Source organism: Solanum lycopersicum, chromosome 7 (genome assembly GCF_036512215.1).
Source record: "Solanum lycopersicum chromosome 7, SLM_r2.1".
Taxonomy (NCBI): Eukaryota; Viridiplantae; Streptophyta; class Magnoliopsida; order Solanales; family Solanaceae; genus Solanum; species Solanum lycopersicum.
The window spans coordinates 63,881,769-63,897,649 of NC_090806.1; the positions used below are offsets into that span (position 1 = coordinate 63,881,769).

At 34.2% G+C, this 15,881-nt stretch overlaps 1 protein-coding gene and 1 long non-coding RNA gene across 2 annotated transcripts; one reads left to right on the plus strand and one right to left on the minus strand.

Annotated features, from left to right (window-relative positions):
• The first annotated feature begins 6,984 nt into the window (after nt 1–6,984).
• Nucleotides 6,985–14,665, plus strand: LOC101268292 (BTB/POZ domain-containing protein At3g22104). Its single transcript, XM_004243385.5, has 3 exons — nt 6,985–7,434; nt 12,955–14,058; nt 14,182–14,665. The coding sequence occupies exons 1-3, from the start codon at nt 7,372–7,374 to the stop codon at nt 14,626–14,628; spliced, it is 1,614 nt and encodes a 537-aa protein (XP_004243433.1). The 5' UTR covers nt 6,985–7,371; the 3' UTR covers nt 14,629–14,665.
• LOC138337245 (uncharacterized) lies at nt 7,891–12,987 on the minus strand. Its single transcript, XR_011210804.1, has 2 exons — nt 12,861–12,987; nt 7,891–8,384 (listed from the first exon to the last, which is right to left on the minus strand). It is a non-coding gene; the product is annotated as an uncharacterized lncRNA (long non-coding RNA).
• Nucleotides 14,666–15,881: the final 1,216 nt, after the last annotated feature.

Consider the following 15,881-nt stretch of genomic DNA (forward strand, 5'->3'; position numbering starts at 1 on the left):
ATGTTTCATGAAAACTCCTCGAATATGAAAACGTCTTTGTCAGAGAGTATTTTATTTTATAATATAAAATTTTTCAATACGAATTAAAATTAATCGAACTTCATCAATTCGTGTACCAGATATCAGAAAAAAGCTACCCCTCCCCATCCAATAAAGAAAACGTAAAAACGAACTGCAAAAGTTATTCACGTGAGTCCTGTTTGGCTGCTGTTTTAACAGCATAAGGTTACTTTTTTAACAAACGCCTCCTTACAAAAATAAAATAAAATTTGGGTGCAGAATAGCCAACCCGTTGCGGTTTAATTCAAAGATAAAAACATTTTATAGTATGAGCATTAGTAAAAAAATAAAAATTATTTATTTTTTAAAATTTCAAGATAACTCACATCCGTTATAATTTCTGTCACAATTTTTATATTTCGAATGAAAACTCTATAAAAAAAAATTTTATATGCATCGGATAAATAAATAATTGATACTGAAAGAATTATCAAATTTATTGGTCTATACATACATAAAAAAAAAAAGAACACAATAATATACAGGCAATACAATTACCTAAACTCGCACATTATTTATTAGTGTTACAATGTACTAGTTAGCGAACAAGTCCACGTACAATTTATTCAATATATTCACTCGTATTTAAATTCACTCTATTTTAATATAAGTATCAAATAAATAATATATATTTTGAAGGTGAAGAATCAAGATGCTCTTGCATGAAGCAAGTGACTAGGACCGACTGCAAATAGAATATTATTAGGGTGGACGAATTATATATATTGAAGCCAACCGACAAACTTTATTATAATAAATAAATCAAGAAAGTGCCACGTAGCTTAGAGATGTAAATTGATATCCAACAATATAAAACATGAATATAAAGTCTTTTTTATATTATATTTACTTCATATTAATTTTTTTTATTAAATTCGACTTAGAGCCTGTTTGGCTCAGCTTAAAAGCTGGTTAAACTGACTTAAAAGCTGATTTTTTACTTATTTTGGTAATATTCAGAATAACTTATTTTAAGCCAAAAGTTAAAAGCTAGGGTAGAGGTGTTTTTTTTTAAAAAACTTATAAGCTGTTTTAAGTTGACCACATTTTTATCTTTTTGCCCTTAATATTTTTATAAAATTTCCAAATTATCCACGTAACCCTAACATCTCTTTCTTCCATTTTTCCCTTTTCACGTTTGGCATAGCAATTTTAGCACTTTTATCCAAACACATAACTGTTTATTTTAAAAATAAATTTCAACACTTTCAAAAGTATTTTTTAAAGCTATTTTTATTAAGTCCATTCAAACGGGCCCTTAATACTGCAAGATTAATTTAAGGGTGATACTGATTGTCATCGTACTTTCTTGGGTAAGGTCATGTATAGTGATGGGATCACACACTTTAATGGCAAATATTTTGCAATGAGAAAAGCCATAATGACTTTAGTCCAAGATTAATAGCACTATATGGCCATGATTGATACTACAATAATAGTTGCTCTTCGGAAATTAATGAATAATTTTATGCTTAATTTTAATTTGTCTCATCATTAATTATAAAAAGAAATTCTATTACATCTTTCAAGATATTATATTGATTATATTCAAGGAATGATATAATAAAATTAACTTTTTATTTACAATTTCTTAAAAATGTATAAAATCTATAGTGAATAAATATTGTTAGATAGAAGGAAAATAAGTTACAAATAGAGGTTACAATAATGAAATCTACTTCTACTGGTACTTAATTGATCCATGTGGTAAAAGGTAGCTTAATCAAAATTTTAATTTTTCTTTTTGTATAAATACGATGAAAAAATAGTATATTATAAAATTTAATTAAAATTTTTATCGTTTGATTCTAGAACTACAACTAAAAAGGAAATACAGAAATCACGAAAGTAGCTTCGTGTTTTATGTTAGGCCCAGTTACATTATGTTGGATAGAAGTAACTACATTTGCTAATCAAATATACAAAGATAATACTGATTGGATTTAAAATACATGCTTTATGTATAATTTATATATATATTAATGTACAAAAATATATATAAAAAATAATATTAATCAAATTTAAAATTTGTAACGACCCGTTTGGTCGTTTTGAGCAGTAGAGTTTATTCTGGTAATAATTGTCTGGTCGACGGATCCCACGACGGATCGTCATGGGCACGACGGACCGTCGAGGGGGTCTCGTTCCAAAACACTTAGATTCTGGAAATTTGGGTACTGAGAACAACTCTCTGAACTTCGCGACGACATGGCAGGACGGACCGTCGTAGGCACGACGAACCGTCACAGAGTCTTAAATAAAATCAACTCTCTGATCTTTGTGACGGAAGCAACAGGACAGACCGTCGCAGGCACGACGGGCCGTCACAGGCTGCGTAACCCTGACTGGGTCGGATTTCTGTTAAATGTTTTAAGGGGCGTTTTGGACTATTCCTGCTTATAATTATAAAGTTAGTGGTTGAATGTTAATAATTCAATTACTTGGGGGTTAAAGGAGATAACCTTGAATTAATTAGTAGGTTACTTTGGTCACCTTTATACTTAATTATATGGTAATTAGGGTAAAAGAAAAAGAGTTTGAATAAGGAAAAATCAGAAGAAGAGAAAGAGAGGGAGAACGATCGAGAGAAGAGAGAAACGAAGAGGAAAGCAAAGGTTTTGGGGGATAGCTTGCTTGATCGCGAATTTTTCGGTGGAGGTAGGTTATGGTTTTTATGCTATTTCATAGTAAACTCTTAATAGCGAATAATATGTGTTGGGTAGTATTGTAAAGTCTTCTATATGCTTAATGGTGTGCTTGCATGATGTGATTATGAAATTGTAATGGGTTGGAAAGATAAGGTTGTGAAGCTTAAACCTAAAACCCTCTTTGTTAATGATGATGTCTTGATATAAAAGAAGGCTTGATGAACTAAAAGAATGAGATTAGGGGATCGGGTGTCACGAACCGACACGTAGTATTAATGGATCGGGTGTCACGAACCGACACGTAGTATTAGGGGGATCGGGTGTCATGAACCAACACGTAGTATTAGGGGGATCGAGTGTCACGAACCGACACGTAGTATTGGGGGGATCGGAGTGTCACGTTCCGACACCAGGATAGTAAAATGAATGAATCTTGAATGATGTTAATGTACTCAATTCAATGAACCTATTTCCCAAATGAGTATGGTATGGAGGCTTGTGTCCTCGTGGGTGTACTTGGTGTTATTATCAATGATTCTTGTACTTGTGGTTGCTACCTGTTGAGTATTGTAGTTGATTTTATGATATTATCTAATAAATATTGCTTTCTATTTTGAGTTGACCGATGATATCTACTCAGTACTCGTGTTTTGTACTGACCCCTACTTGTATGTTTTCCTTTTGTTAAATTGTGGAGTGCAGCAAACGTGCCGTCGTCTTCAACTCAACCGCAACTCTAGCCAGTCTTCATCACGTCAGATTTCAGGGTGAGCTATTGTTTCTAGCTTGGACTGGATCTTCTTCTTCACGTCTTGATGCCTTGAAATTCTGACATGGACTATCTGTTTAGTTATTTTAGCTTCTTAGATACTCTTAGACTTAGTAATTTGAGGATAGATGTTCTTGTGATGATGACTTCCAGATTTTGGGGATAATAATAAGTTTTGAATTTTAGAAGTTATTTATTGGTTATATTAATGAGTTTTAAGTCTTCCGCATTGTATTCTGTTTATTATGGTTGAAATGTTGGGGTTTAGATTGGTTGGTTCGCTCACATAGGAAGGAAAGTGTGGGTGTCACTCGCGGCTCGTTTTGGATCGTGACAAAATTCCAATGCATTATTTTACTTTAATTAAAAAATTAAAAATATATGAATTTAATATATAATAATTTTGACTTAAGTCCTTAAACTTTCTGAAAGTTATTAGTACATCATAGTGCGGGGAGTTGTGTATATTTCGAACCCAACAGAGGACTTAACCTCTCAAATTTCCCGTGACGAAAGTTTATATTTTAGATTTTTATATGTTTAAATAAATATTTTTTTTATTTACGTAACGAAAAATATGGTGTTTTCTTCCTTCTAAATTCCTTATTTAGATAATTAAGTGTTGTTTACGAACTAAAAAACTATATTGATTAAGTACGGGTATTAATTAATTATAAATATATGAAATTCTTAAAACAAGCAAGTTTTTATATTTCCACTAAATAAAATTTTTTTAAAAATAAATTATGTTTAAACATGTCTCATCTGCATATTCATAAAAGCATTAATATCTTCTAAAACGGACCAACAACTACTTGAATATAATTAATTAATTATAACAAACATTATATTTTATGAGTCAAAGTATATGCGACACATGTTTCTCGAAAGAAAGTGAAATGACATTTGATTACATTAATTGAAAACACATGCATAACAAACATTATTGGAATCGTCTTAATGATAATAAGAAATTCAATAATCTTCGAATGTTGTAGAATTCAACATTCAAGTTGTCTCCTGGACATATCATATCACATATATATATATATACAAAGGTTATTTTTAAACAATAAATAAATAAATTAAATAACTATATATATCACATATATATATACAAAGGTTATTTTTTTAAAAAAAATATTAAATAACTATGTAAAATAGTAATAGTCAAATTTAGACTTCACTTGCATTATTATTAATGAGGTTATTTTAGAAAAAATGCATGTACTAAAAGTTTTCTTAAGAATTTGTAAAGTCAGCTATAGTTAAGCAAAATAAATAAAGGAATTAGTAGAAGACATAATATATAAACGTGTTCTTAACTTGATCTCATGATAAATTGATATTTATGTATGTCCTTGGCTCCGATTTTTAGGGTACACAAGTATGTATTTAAACTTGTTTAAAATTGAACGTCAAGTAGACACACATACATTAGATCTACGTGAAAATTCTCCTAAGATACATTCAAAATTATTTGTATTTGCCTCATAGAACACATGTATCTATTTATTTAAATTTATATAAGTTTAAGTATCTTGTGGTGGAACCAAAACTTTTATCAGCAGTATCCAAGAATAAACGATGGTATGCGTATAAGTGATCTGCTGACTACTGTCAAGATAAAACAAAAAATGCATTGTGCTATAGGGTTCTAACGCGGAACTACTTATTTTGAGTTGTTCGAGATGTTTAATTTTAAATATATATCTTTTAAATGTTACGAATAATATCCCTATAGCTCCACAACTATAATTGTTTATTAATGTATATTTAAAATTAGAGAATATAAATATTAGTTTATGCTTTGGTAAAACCTTAGGTACAAAGTTGACATATTGCATATTCAAAACTTGAACAACATGCATGGGATGACGGAAGGTAATACAAATTGAATTTCCACTTTAAAGCTTATACTTGGAAGTCTAAATACAAAAAAGCATCAATGTGTACTGACTACTGAGAAAGTAAATCAAAAAAGCAAAAGAAAGTGATAAAGATTTCAAATAATTTTTTGAACTAATCAAGTTGAAATCATTTTACCAAAAAAAGTTGAAATCATTAAAAACTTTTAGTACCTTTATATTGAAGAGATGGTTACACAATAGAAATGTTACATACTTCAACAAGATGTTATTATCCTTTGATCCAAAACTTGCATATATAAAATAAGTGCGTTTATTAGTTTTTATTTTATTTAATAATGTAAGAGAAAAAAAATACTATTTTAAAAGTATTCTGATCTTGTAGGATGACAAACAAGACATGAAAATCTTTTTTATTAGAATATTTTTCAAAAATGACAAACAAAACATGAAAAAAATAAAATTGAATTTTTCAATTTTTACTCTTTTTCTAAATCTAAAATGAAAAATTCAGAAAGGTATTTTAGAACGCTTCTAGCAAAAACACATAATTAATACTCTAGTATATATAATTAAAATTCCTTTTTATGTATACTTTTTTAAACATTGCTACTATTTTTACTTATTTTTTTAACAGAAAAATATTGCATTGTTGTTGATCTTGAAAACATAAATTGTTCTTTTCCACAAACAAGAGAAAAAGCAAAAGCTTTGATCATGCTCAAAACTGAAAATATGCAAAAGATAATGTAACAGACAAAATAAAAATAAAAAATATCAAGAAAAGGTGCTTTTGCAGTGGCAAATATGTCATTATATATATTTTTAATAAAATAAAACAGCGTCAACTTATGTTATACGGCAGAGAGAAATTTAATTAATAGAGTGACTGATCCGGAAGGAAACTGCACCTTGTTTCAATGGTTGTTACCAATTGTATTTGTACTTTCTTCGTTTTAAAATAAATGTTATTAATTATTCTATTTATTTATTTTAATTAAAATAATTAAATTTTTAATTCTAACTTTTTAAATATTCTATAAAATCATTAGATTAAATGATATATTTCATATATCTTTTAAATATAAAATTCAGAAAATATTTTTTTAAAATTTTTATGTCAAATTAAAACAAATTAAAAGGAATAAATAATAGCTCTTTTTAGTCCGTTTAAATGTAAGGATATCATTTACTAAATTGAAACTATTTATCAGATGTTTATTTGAGAGTTGAGCACTGTTAAGAAAAAAAATCTTTAACATAAAAACATAGTTGAAAATAGTTACTAGTTACTTTGGTAAAACAATATTTGTTTTGATACCAAGAAAATAATTTTAAAATAATACTTTATTTTAATTTTATTATAATATATACATAAGGATGTTGTGAGTGACTGCTCATGGAAGTAACATTTTTTGGTTTCATTTTGTGTTAGTGAGTCTGACTATTATAAATTCATATTTTATATGACTTCATTTAGTAAAAACTTTTTTGCCGATAATTTTAAGGTCTACAATTAAAAAAAATCTCATCGAGTTTACCACATCACAAATACTATTAAATATTAAATATTTGTGATACAAAAAAATGGCATAAAATAGTTGATATATAATATAAGTTTGACAGTGTGGGGGCTATTGATTTAGCATATGTTTATCTGAAATTGACTCGTATTATTTTTATAGGAATGTCAGATACAGATTAGTGGGCAGTCAACAACTCTCTTTGTCTTACCATTTTTCTCTCTTACTCTTCACAGTGAAAGTATATATATTTTTTCCCCTTTTATTATTATGTGTATTTGTATTTAACTCTGTCCCCCTTCTTTGCTTCACCCATACTCTTGTCTCTCTTGAGTTTTTATTATTATTCTCAGTTTGTATTATCAAGAATACATCTTTTTTCATTTGTCTTTATGCTTATTTCAGAATAACTTCTTGTTTTCTTCTCAAATCTATGTGGGTATTTTCCAACATTAGTTTTTTATTCAACTAAATCCTAAAAAGGGACTCTTAATTTGACTCTAATGGATGTTTCTTGTGATCTTCAAGTGGATGTCAATGGTGAACAAGTCTTTATGGTAGATAAGGTAAAAGAAACAACAACCTTTGTTCTCAATCTTTCTTGTTTTGTTTGTTTGTTCAATTTGTTGATTCTGTTCCATTTCTAATTCTCTCTTCTTGGTTCCTCTCTATTTTGTCCAATTTCTGTATGCTAAATTGTGCTCTCTCTTTTTTTTCAATAGTTGTTCGTACTCTTCAAAAATGTTGTCATACCTATAATGAATCTTCTAAAAGTACACTAATTTTGTAGAATTAGACATGTATTTTGTCGATATTTTTGAAGATTCGAGCAATATAGTGTTTGAGTTTGTCTAGCTCCATTTTGTGCTATTGTCAAGTTTATGATCATTGTTCTATATGTTTCTTTTTTGTCTTTCAACTCTCTCTACATTATTGTTCTTAACTTTTGCTACTTATTTTTTTTCACACAATTAAATTTTGTACCTACATTGTTCATGTGTGGGGCTAAGTTTGTAGTACTATTTCTCCAATATGATTTGTAAAATCACCGCCACTTTTTTTTTTTATGTTTCCGCTCATTTATTATTAATGACGTGAAATTACTCTGAACTCGTTACTTTAAACAAGATTAGATATGTAATATGTTATCATGATAGTTTTAATATGTTATTGACTTTTCGAAACAAGAAAATTTATGTCTTTTTCCCATTTATTATTATGAGGTTTAAATGTTCTTGGCCCAAATTTTGCTTCTTTCACATCTTTCTAGAGTGCCCAAAAAGGTTGCTCTCAAATCAAACTCATTACTACTATGCTTTCCCTACTTTGCTGGTATATCACAGACTTTTTTTTCCTCAATTTAATTTTAGTATAACGACTTGTCATCATTCTTTTAGAAATTCTTTTTACATTATTCAATTAAGTTTTTGCTTTTTGTGGTTTAAATTTAATGCCCTTAATAATGTTCTTATATGTCAAATTATGAAAGTGATTGAATGATGATTACTAATGTAATCTTATTTGTTGAATGCCTTGAATTGGGCCCTTAATTATCTGTCAATTCTGTATTTTGGGCCCAAGCCTGTTAGGGCGTAGCTTAGCACTATATATAGACGCTATGGGAAACCCTATTCTGTAATTCTGTTTTTGCCTCTCCATAATAAAACTGCTCCCTCTCTTCCCGTGGACGTAGCCAATTTGTTGGTGAACCACGTAAATCTGTTGTCTTATTTTTCGCGTTTATATTTTCTCGTATTATCTCAAATTCCGCACAACAAATTGGTATCAGAGCCTCTCGGTTAATCGGTGTTCTTGGAGAATTCGAGATGTCTGCTTTGAACGTGAAAATCGACAAATTCACAGGGAGGAACAGTTTCAGTTTATGGCAGATCAAGATGCGGGCCTTGTTGAAACAGCAAGGCTTCTGGGCGCCGTTGTCGAAAGACAAGAACGCCGTCGTTACTCCTGAGATGGCGATTCTGGAGGAAAAGGCGCACTCGACGATCATGCTGTGTCTCGCGGATGACGTCATCACGGAGGTCTCGGATGAAGAGACTGCTGCTGGTCTGTGGTTGAAGCTGGAGAGTTTGTACATGACAAAATCTCTAACCAACAAGCTGCTTCTGAAACAACGTCTATTCGGTTTACGAATGGCTGAAGGTACACAACTCAGGGAACACTTAGAGCAATTGAATACTTTGTTATTAGAATTGCGTAATATCGATGTGAAGATCGAGGATGAAGATGCTGCCCTGATTCTGTTAGTATCTCTCCCAATGTCGTTTGAGAATTTTGTTCAATCGTTCATTGTTGGGAAAGATACTGTGTCACTGGAAGAAGTCAGATCAGCCCTTCATAGCAGGGAATTACGGCATAAGGCTAACGGCACAAGTACGGACATACAGCCTTCCGGTCTGTTCACCAGTAGCAGAAAGGGAAGAAAAAACGGCGGAAAGAAAAATAAGCCGATGTCGAAGGGTGCAAAGCCGGATGATGTTTGTAATTACTGCAAGGAGAAGGGACATTGGAAATTTGATTGTCCGAAGAAGAAGAAGCAATCGGAAAAACAATCAGTGTCTGCTGCTGTTGCTGAAGAAGACACCAATTCTGAAGAAGATATTGCCCTAGTTGCGGATGAGCACACTCATCATTCAGATGTGTGGGTTCTTGATTCTGGGGCATCCTATCACATCTGTCCTAGGAGAGAGTGGTTCACGACTTATGAGCAGGTAGACGGAGGCAGCATCTCGATGGCCAACAGTTCTGTCTGCAAGGTGGTTGGGACAGGCTCGATCAAGATAAGGACACATGACGGTAGCTTCTGCACATTGAACGAGGTCAGGCACGTTCCATTGATGACGAAAAATCTGATATCTCTCAGTCTTTTGGACAGCAAGGGATTCAGCTGGTCGGGAAAAGATGGAGTCTTGCGGGTCTGGAAGGGTTCAAATTTGATTCTGAAAGGTGTCATGCGTGGTACTTTGTATTTTCTACAAGGTTCCACGGTTACAGGTTCAGCCCATGTTGCATCGTCAGAATTTCACCAGAAGGATATGACTAAGTTATGGCACATAAGACTTGGTCATATGGGTGAAAGAGGGATGCAAATTCTGTCAAAGGAGGATTTACTTGCTGGTCATAAGGTTAAGAGCCTAGAGTTTTGTGAACATTGTGTTTTTGGAAAACTACATCGCAACAAGTTTCCAAAGGCCATTCATAGAACAAAAGGCACACTTGATTATATCCATTCTGATTGCTGGGGTCCATGCCGTGTTGAGTCTTTGGGAGGCTGCAGATCTTTTGTGTCCATTATTGATGACTACTCAAGGATGACTTGGGTGTACATGATGAAGCATAAAAGTGAAGCCTTCCAGAAGTTCAAGGAGTGGAAAATTTTGATGGAAAATCAAACAGGGAAGAAGATCAAGAGGTTGCGAACTGATAATGGGCTGGAATTCTGTTGGTCTGAATTTGATCAATTCTGTAAGGATGAAGGGATTGCTCGACATCGCACAGTCAGAAATACACCACAGCAGAACGGTGTAGCTGAGCGGATGAATCAAACACTTCTGGAGAGAGCAAGGTGCATGCTCTCTAATGCTGGGCTAGATAGAAGATTCTGGGCAGAAGCGGTTAGTACAGCTTGCTACTTGATTAACCGCGGACCACATACAGGTATACAGTGCAAGACACCTATGGAGATGTGGTCTGGAAAAGCTGCTGATTATTCAAATCTGAAAGCTTTTGGTTGTACGGCTTACTATCACGTCAGTGAAGGTAAGTTAGAACCAAGAGCTAAAAAGGGAGTATTTGTGGGCTACGGAGATGGAGTGAAAGGTTTCAGAATCTGGTCTCCAGCAGAAAAGAGGGTTATTATGAGCAGGAACGTTGTCTTTGATGAAAGTCCTCTGCTTAGAACCATTGTGAAGCCTACAACTACGTCAGAAACTGGGAGTCTTGACAAACAGGTGGAGTTTCAAGTCATTCAGAACGAGAGCGATTTAAAGGAACCTGAAGAGGAGGATCAAGAGCCACAGACTGAAACTGATATTCCAGAATCTATGCCATCAGATATCCATCAGAGTATAGCTCAAGATCGGCCAAGGAGGGTTGGAGTTCGGCCACCTACGAGGTATGGTTTTGAGGACATGGTGGGTTATGCACTGCAGGTTGCTGAAGAGGTAGATACATCTGAGCCGTCTACTTACAAAGAAGCCATTTTAAGTTCTGATTCTGAAAAATAGTTTGCCGCTATGGGAGATGAGATGGAGTCCCTACACAAGAATCAGACATGGGATCTGGTCATACAGCCTTCGGGGAGAAAGATTATTACTTGCAAATGGGTTTTCAAGAAGAAGGAAGGGATATCACCAGCAGAAGGAGTCAAGTATAAAGCCAGGGTTGTTGCCAGAGGTTTCAACCAAAGAGAGGGAGTGGACTACAATGAGATCTTCTCACCAGTGGTCAGACATACTTCCATCCGAGTGTTACTAGCGATAGTTGCACATCAGAATCTGGAGCTTGAACAACTTGATGTGAAGACAGCGTTTCTACATGGAGAGTTGGAGGAAGAGATATACATGACTCAGCCGGATGGTTTCCAAGTTCCAGGGAAGGAAAATCACGTCTGCAAGTTGAAGAAGTCCTTATATGGACTTAAGCAGTCTCCAAGGCAGTGGTATAAAAGATGATATGTTGATAGCTGCAAAGAAGAAGTATGACATTCAGAAGCTGAAGGGTTTACTTAGTGCTGAGTTTGAGATGAAGGATCTGGGAGCCGCTCGGAAGATTTTAGGGATGGAGATCATTAGAGACAGAGAGAGAAGGAAACTTTTCTTGTCACAGAGAAGCTACATTCAGAAGGTCTTGGCGAGGTTTGGCATGTCTTCATCTAAGCCCATTGATACCCCCAGTGCTGCCAATATCCATCTCACTGCCATGTTCGCTCCACAGTCAGAAGAAGAGAAGGAGTATATGTCACGAGTCCCTTATGCCAGTGCCGTAGGAAGTTTGATGTATGCTATGGTCTGTACAAGGCCAGATTTAGCACATGCAGTCAGTGTAGTGAGCAGATTCATGGGACAACCAGGGAGAGAACATTGGCAGGCTGTGAAGAGAATTTTCCGGTACCTTAGAGGTACATCTGACGTTGGTCTCATTTATGGAGGTGATACTCAGTGCTTGGTTACTGGCTATTCTGATTCAGACTATGCTGGAGATGTTGACACAAGAAGATCGATGACTGGCTATGTGTTTACCCTTGGAGGATCTGTCGTCAGTTGGAAGGCAACTTTGCAACCTACAGTGACTTTGTCTACTACGGAAGCGGAGTACATGGCCTTGACAGAGGCTGCAAAAGAAGGGATTTGGTTGAAAGGGCTGGTTAGTGATCTTGGTCTGCATCATGATCAGGCTACGGTGTATTGTGACAGTTTGAGCGCAATTTGTCTAGCCAAGGATCAAGTCCATCATGAGAGAACCAAGCATATTGACGTGAGGTATCATTTTCTGAGAAGTGAGAAGAGAATCAAGGTGAAGAAAGTAGGAACTGCTGATAATCCTGCTGATATGTTCACAAAGCCGGTTCCACAGAGCAAGTTTCAACATTGTTTGGACTTGCTCAACATCAGAAGCTGTTAATTGCCCTGCGGGGCAATTCTGAGGAAGAGGGGGAGGCCTGGCACTATCATAGTGCGTCTGAAGAATCTGTTTGGAGAATTCAAGTCAAGGTGGAGATTTGTTGAATGCCTTGAATTGGGCCCTTAATTATCTGTCAATTCTGTATTTTGGGCCCAAGCCTGTTAGGGCGTAGCTTAGCACTATATATAGACGCTATGGGAAACCCTATTCTGTAATTCTGTTTTTGCCTCTCCATAATAAAACTGCTCCCTCTCTTCCCGTGGACGTAGCCAATTTGTTGGTGAACCACGTAAATCTGTTGTCTTATTTTTCGCGTTTATATTTTCTCGTATTATCTCAAATTCCGCACAACATTATTGAATAGTACTTAAGAGGGTCCCTGAATAACTATTGAGTATCATTCTTGGTTTGTTGAATTTGCTAGTTTCGTTTGTAAATTTGTGCAGAAGGTTATATGTTCGTATTCAGGGAGAATAAACAAACTGATAGGGAAATCGAAACGAGGGACACGATATTTAAAGGTGATATTTCATGACTTTCCTGGTGGAGCTGAGAGTTTTGAGCTAATTACAAGATTCTGTTACAGCAAAGGGAAGATTGAGATAAATTCTGTTAATGTTTCAACTCTATATTGTGCTGCCTCATATATGGAAATGAAGAAATCTGTATCAGGGAACCAAAATCTGTTTGAACTAACTGAGAAATCGCTCGAAGATGTTAGGTATTGGACTTGGTCTGAGCTTCTTGATGCTCTAAGATTGTGTCAAAATTTGATGCCTGTGGCAAGTTCTTCAGGTGTAATTGATAAATACCTGGATTCTCTTATTGGGAGGGTTGCTTCTTCGTGTGAAACGAGCCCTTGTCCGTCAACTTCCTCTGCTGACAGCTCTGGATTTCGGTTGTCTTGTGATACGAAAAGTACAGAGAGCTTGAGAAATAGTGCATTTCGAGCAACATGGTGGTTTGAGGATCTTGCTTCTTTCGAGCCGTTTTTGATTGAAACTTTGGTTAAGCAAATGGTATCCAAAAACATTGACCATGGACTTCTTAGTAAGTTCCTCTTCTGTTACCAAAAATCAAGATTTTCAGTGGCGGACGAGAAATGCAAGACCATGGAGACTGTTATTGAGATGCTTCATTTGCTAGATTCAAGCTGCATTTCCTTCAAAACCTTGTTTGGAATGCTTCGAATTACTCTAACTCTGAAGATAAGCAAGTTCTCCCGGAACAAGTTAGAGAGCATGATTGGCTCCCAGTTGGATCAAGCGACTTTGGATAACCTCCTGCTCCCGTCACCTGTTGGATCGAGTTATTTATATGATGTAAATTTAGTTCTTAGGTTATTGAAATCATTCATCAGCAAAGGGGCATGTTGTGTTCCGTTAACTCGATTGAGGAAAGTTGCTAGCTTGATAGACTTGTACATAGCAGAAGTAGCTCCTGATCCATGCCTAAAACCTTCCAAGTTCCTTGCCCTGATCAGGTCGCTCCCCGAGTCTGCTAGGGACTCATATGATGCCATATACCATGCCACGGTTATGTATCTCGAGGTATGCCTTTTTTCGTTTCTTTGCATTTTGATGCTTATTTAGACTGATACAAACACATAATTTAGGCATTGTTTCGATATTTAGCTGAATGGTTAACGTGGTTCATTCGATGACAAATTGCAGGTTCATTCAGGGTTATCCGAAGAGGAAAAGATGAACGTATGTAGTGGACTAAGCTACGAGAAGCTATCATCGGAGGCTTGTAGCCACCTTGCTCGTAACAAAAAGTTCCCTTCAAAATCTGCTGGACAAGCTCTCATAACTCAGCAAGTAAAGCTCAAAAGCTTACTTCAAGAAACCAATCAAGCCAGTCCATACCTCGATTCGCCTTGTAGTTTGCTGGAAACAGGAAGTCCAGGACATGAAGATCAACAAATCGTGCTATACGCGGGAAAGCTAGATCTTTCAACAGAGAATGAGAAGCTCAAAGAACATTTACAAGGCATGCAATGGAGAGTACTAGAATTGGAAAAAGCTTGTAGGAAAATGCAAAATCAAATGGCAAAGATGTTGAAATCAAGAATATCTAGCCATAATAATGCTAGATCATTACCTAGGCTATGTTCTTGATTTATTTTACTATAATCAATATTATTATTTTTTGAAATGTTTTGTGTCAATAGCAAAGTCTACTATTACAATTACTCCCTCTATTCCTCTGTCTCATTTTATATGATGTACTTCCTTTTTAATCCTTAATGAAATAATTTACAGTTACACAAAACATATACTTATCTAATAGACAAATTTTAAAAACCTTTTTTTTCTTTTTTAAAATTCGTGACAAATCAACTTATAAAGTCGGACAGAGGGAGTACATACTACTTTTACCCCACCATTTACTTTTTTTCTGGCTGCCAATAGTAGAATGATTAGGACTAATGAGAAAGTATTTGAGCATATAGGTATGAAAAAAGGAATTAAGAACAATTGAAAAGCTGAATTATAATTTGAGGCATAAAAAGTAGGGGGAAAAAAAATCTGATAATTCCCTGAGATTTGTGGCAGAAGGATGATGAAGGTAAAGTCACTTTCCATTTCATTCTCATATTGAGACAATGGCATGATGCTAGTTGTAAAAATTTGTCTTTAAAACAAGTAAAAGAATCTCTTACTATATAAAGATGAAAAGTTCCTATCAATAAACTGAATTGTTCATATTGATATTCTTACCCAACCCCACTCCATTTGTTGGAGGGGCAGAACAGGCAGCAAAAGGAATTTTGTAAAAAACAGACTTTTCAGAACAAAGTGTGAAAACTGGCTGTGGATGTTTGTCTCATACCATGGTTGATGGTATCTTGTGTAAACCGTAGACGCACTCACTAGCAGATTCAGAATTATCATTTATACGATTTCAAGAAATTCTTACAATACCTTAATTATTGGACTAAACCTTTTACTTGCGACAATAGGTATTGGTAATTATTATATATGTATACATATATAATCAAAATTTGACCTTTATATATTATGTAATTTTCCAACGAAGAAATGTGGCTTGACACCCTTAGCCAAGGATGGATCCGCTCCTGAACGCACTATCTCATTAGACGATTAGCTTGCAATAGTAAAGTGAGTTTACTTAATTAGACGATTAATAATCACCTAAATAATATCATATCGTATTGCATTTTTTGAAAATTTTAATATTTAACTCAAAATTTAGATTTATTTCGTATATAACTATTGAACTTTATTTTAATGTGACAGTAAAGTCACAAAACTATTTTTGATTTGTGACATATACAGTAACTAAAATTTAGTATACTTTATAGCATTATAGCAGTAAATTCATTAAACTTTTTTGTCACATTAAAGTA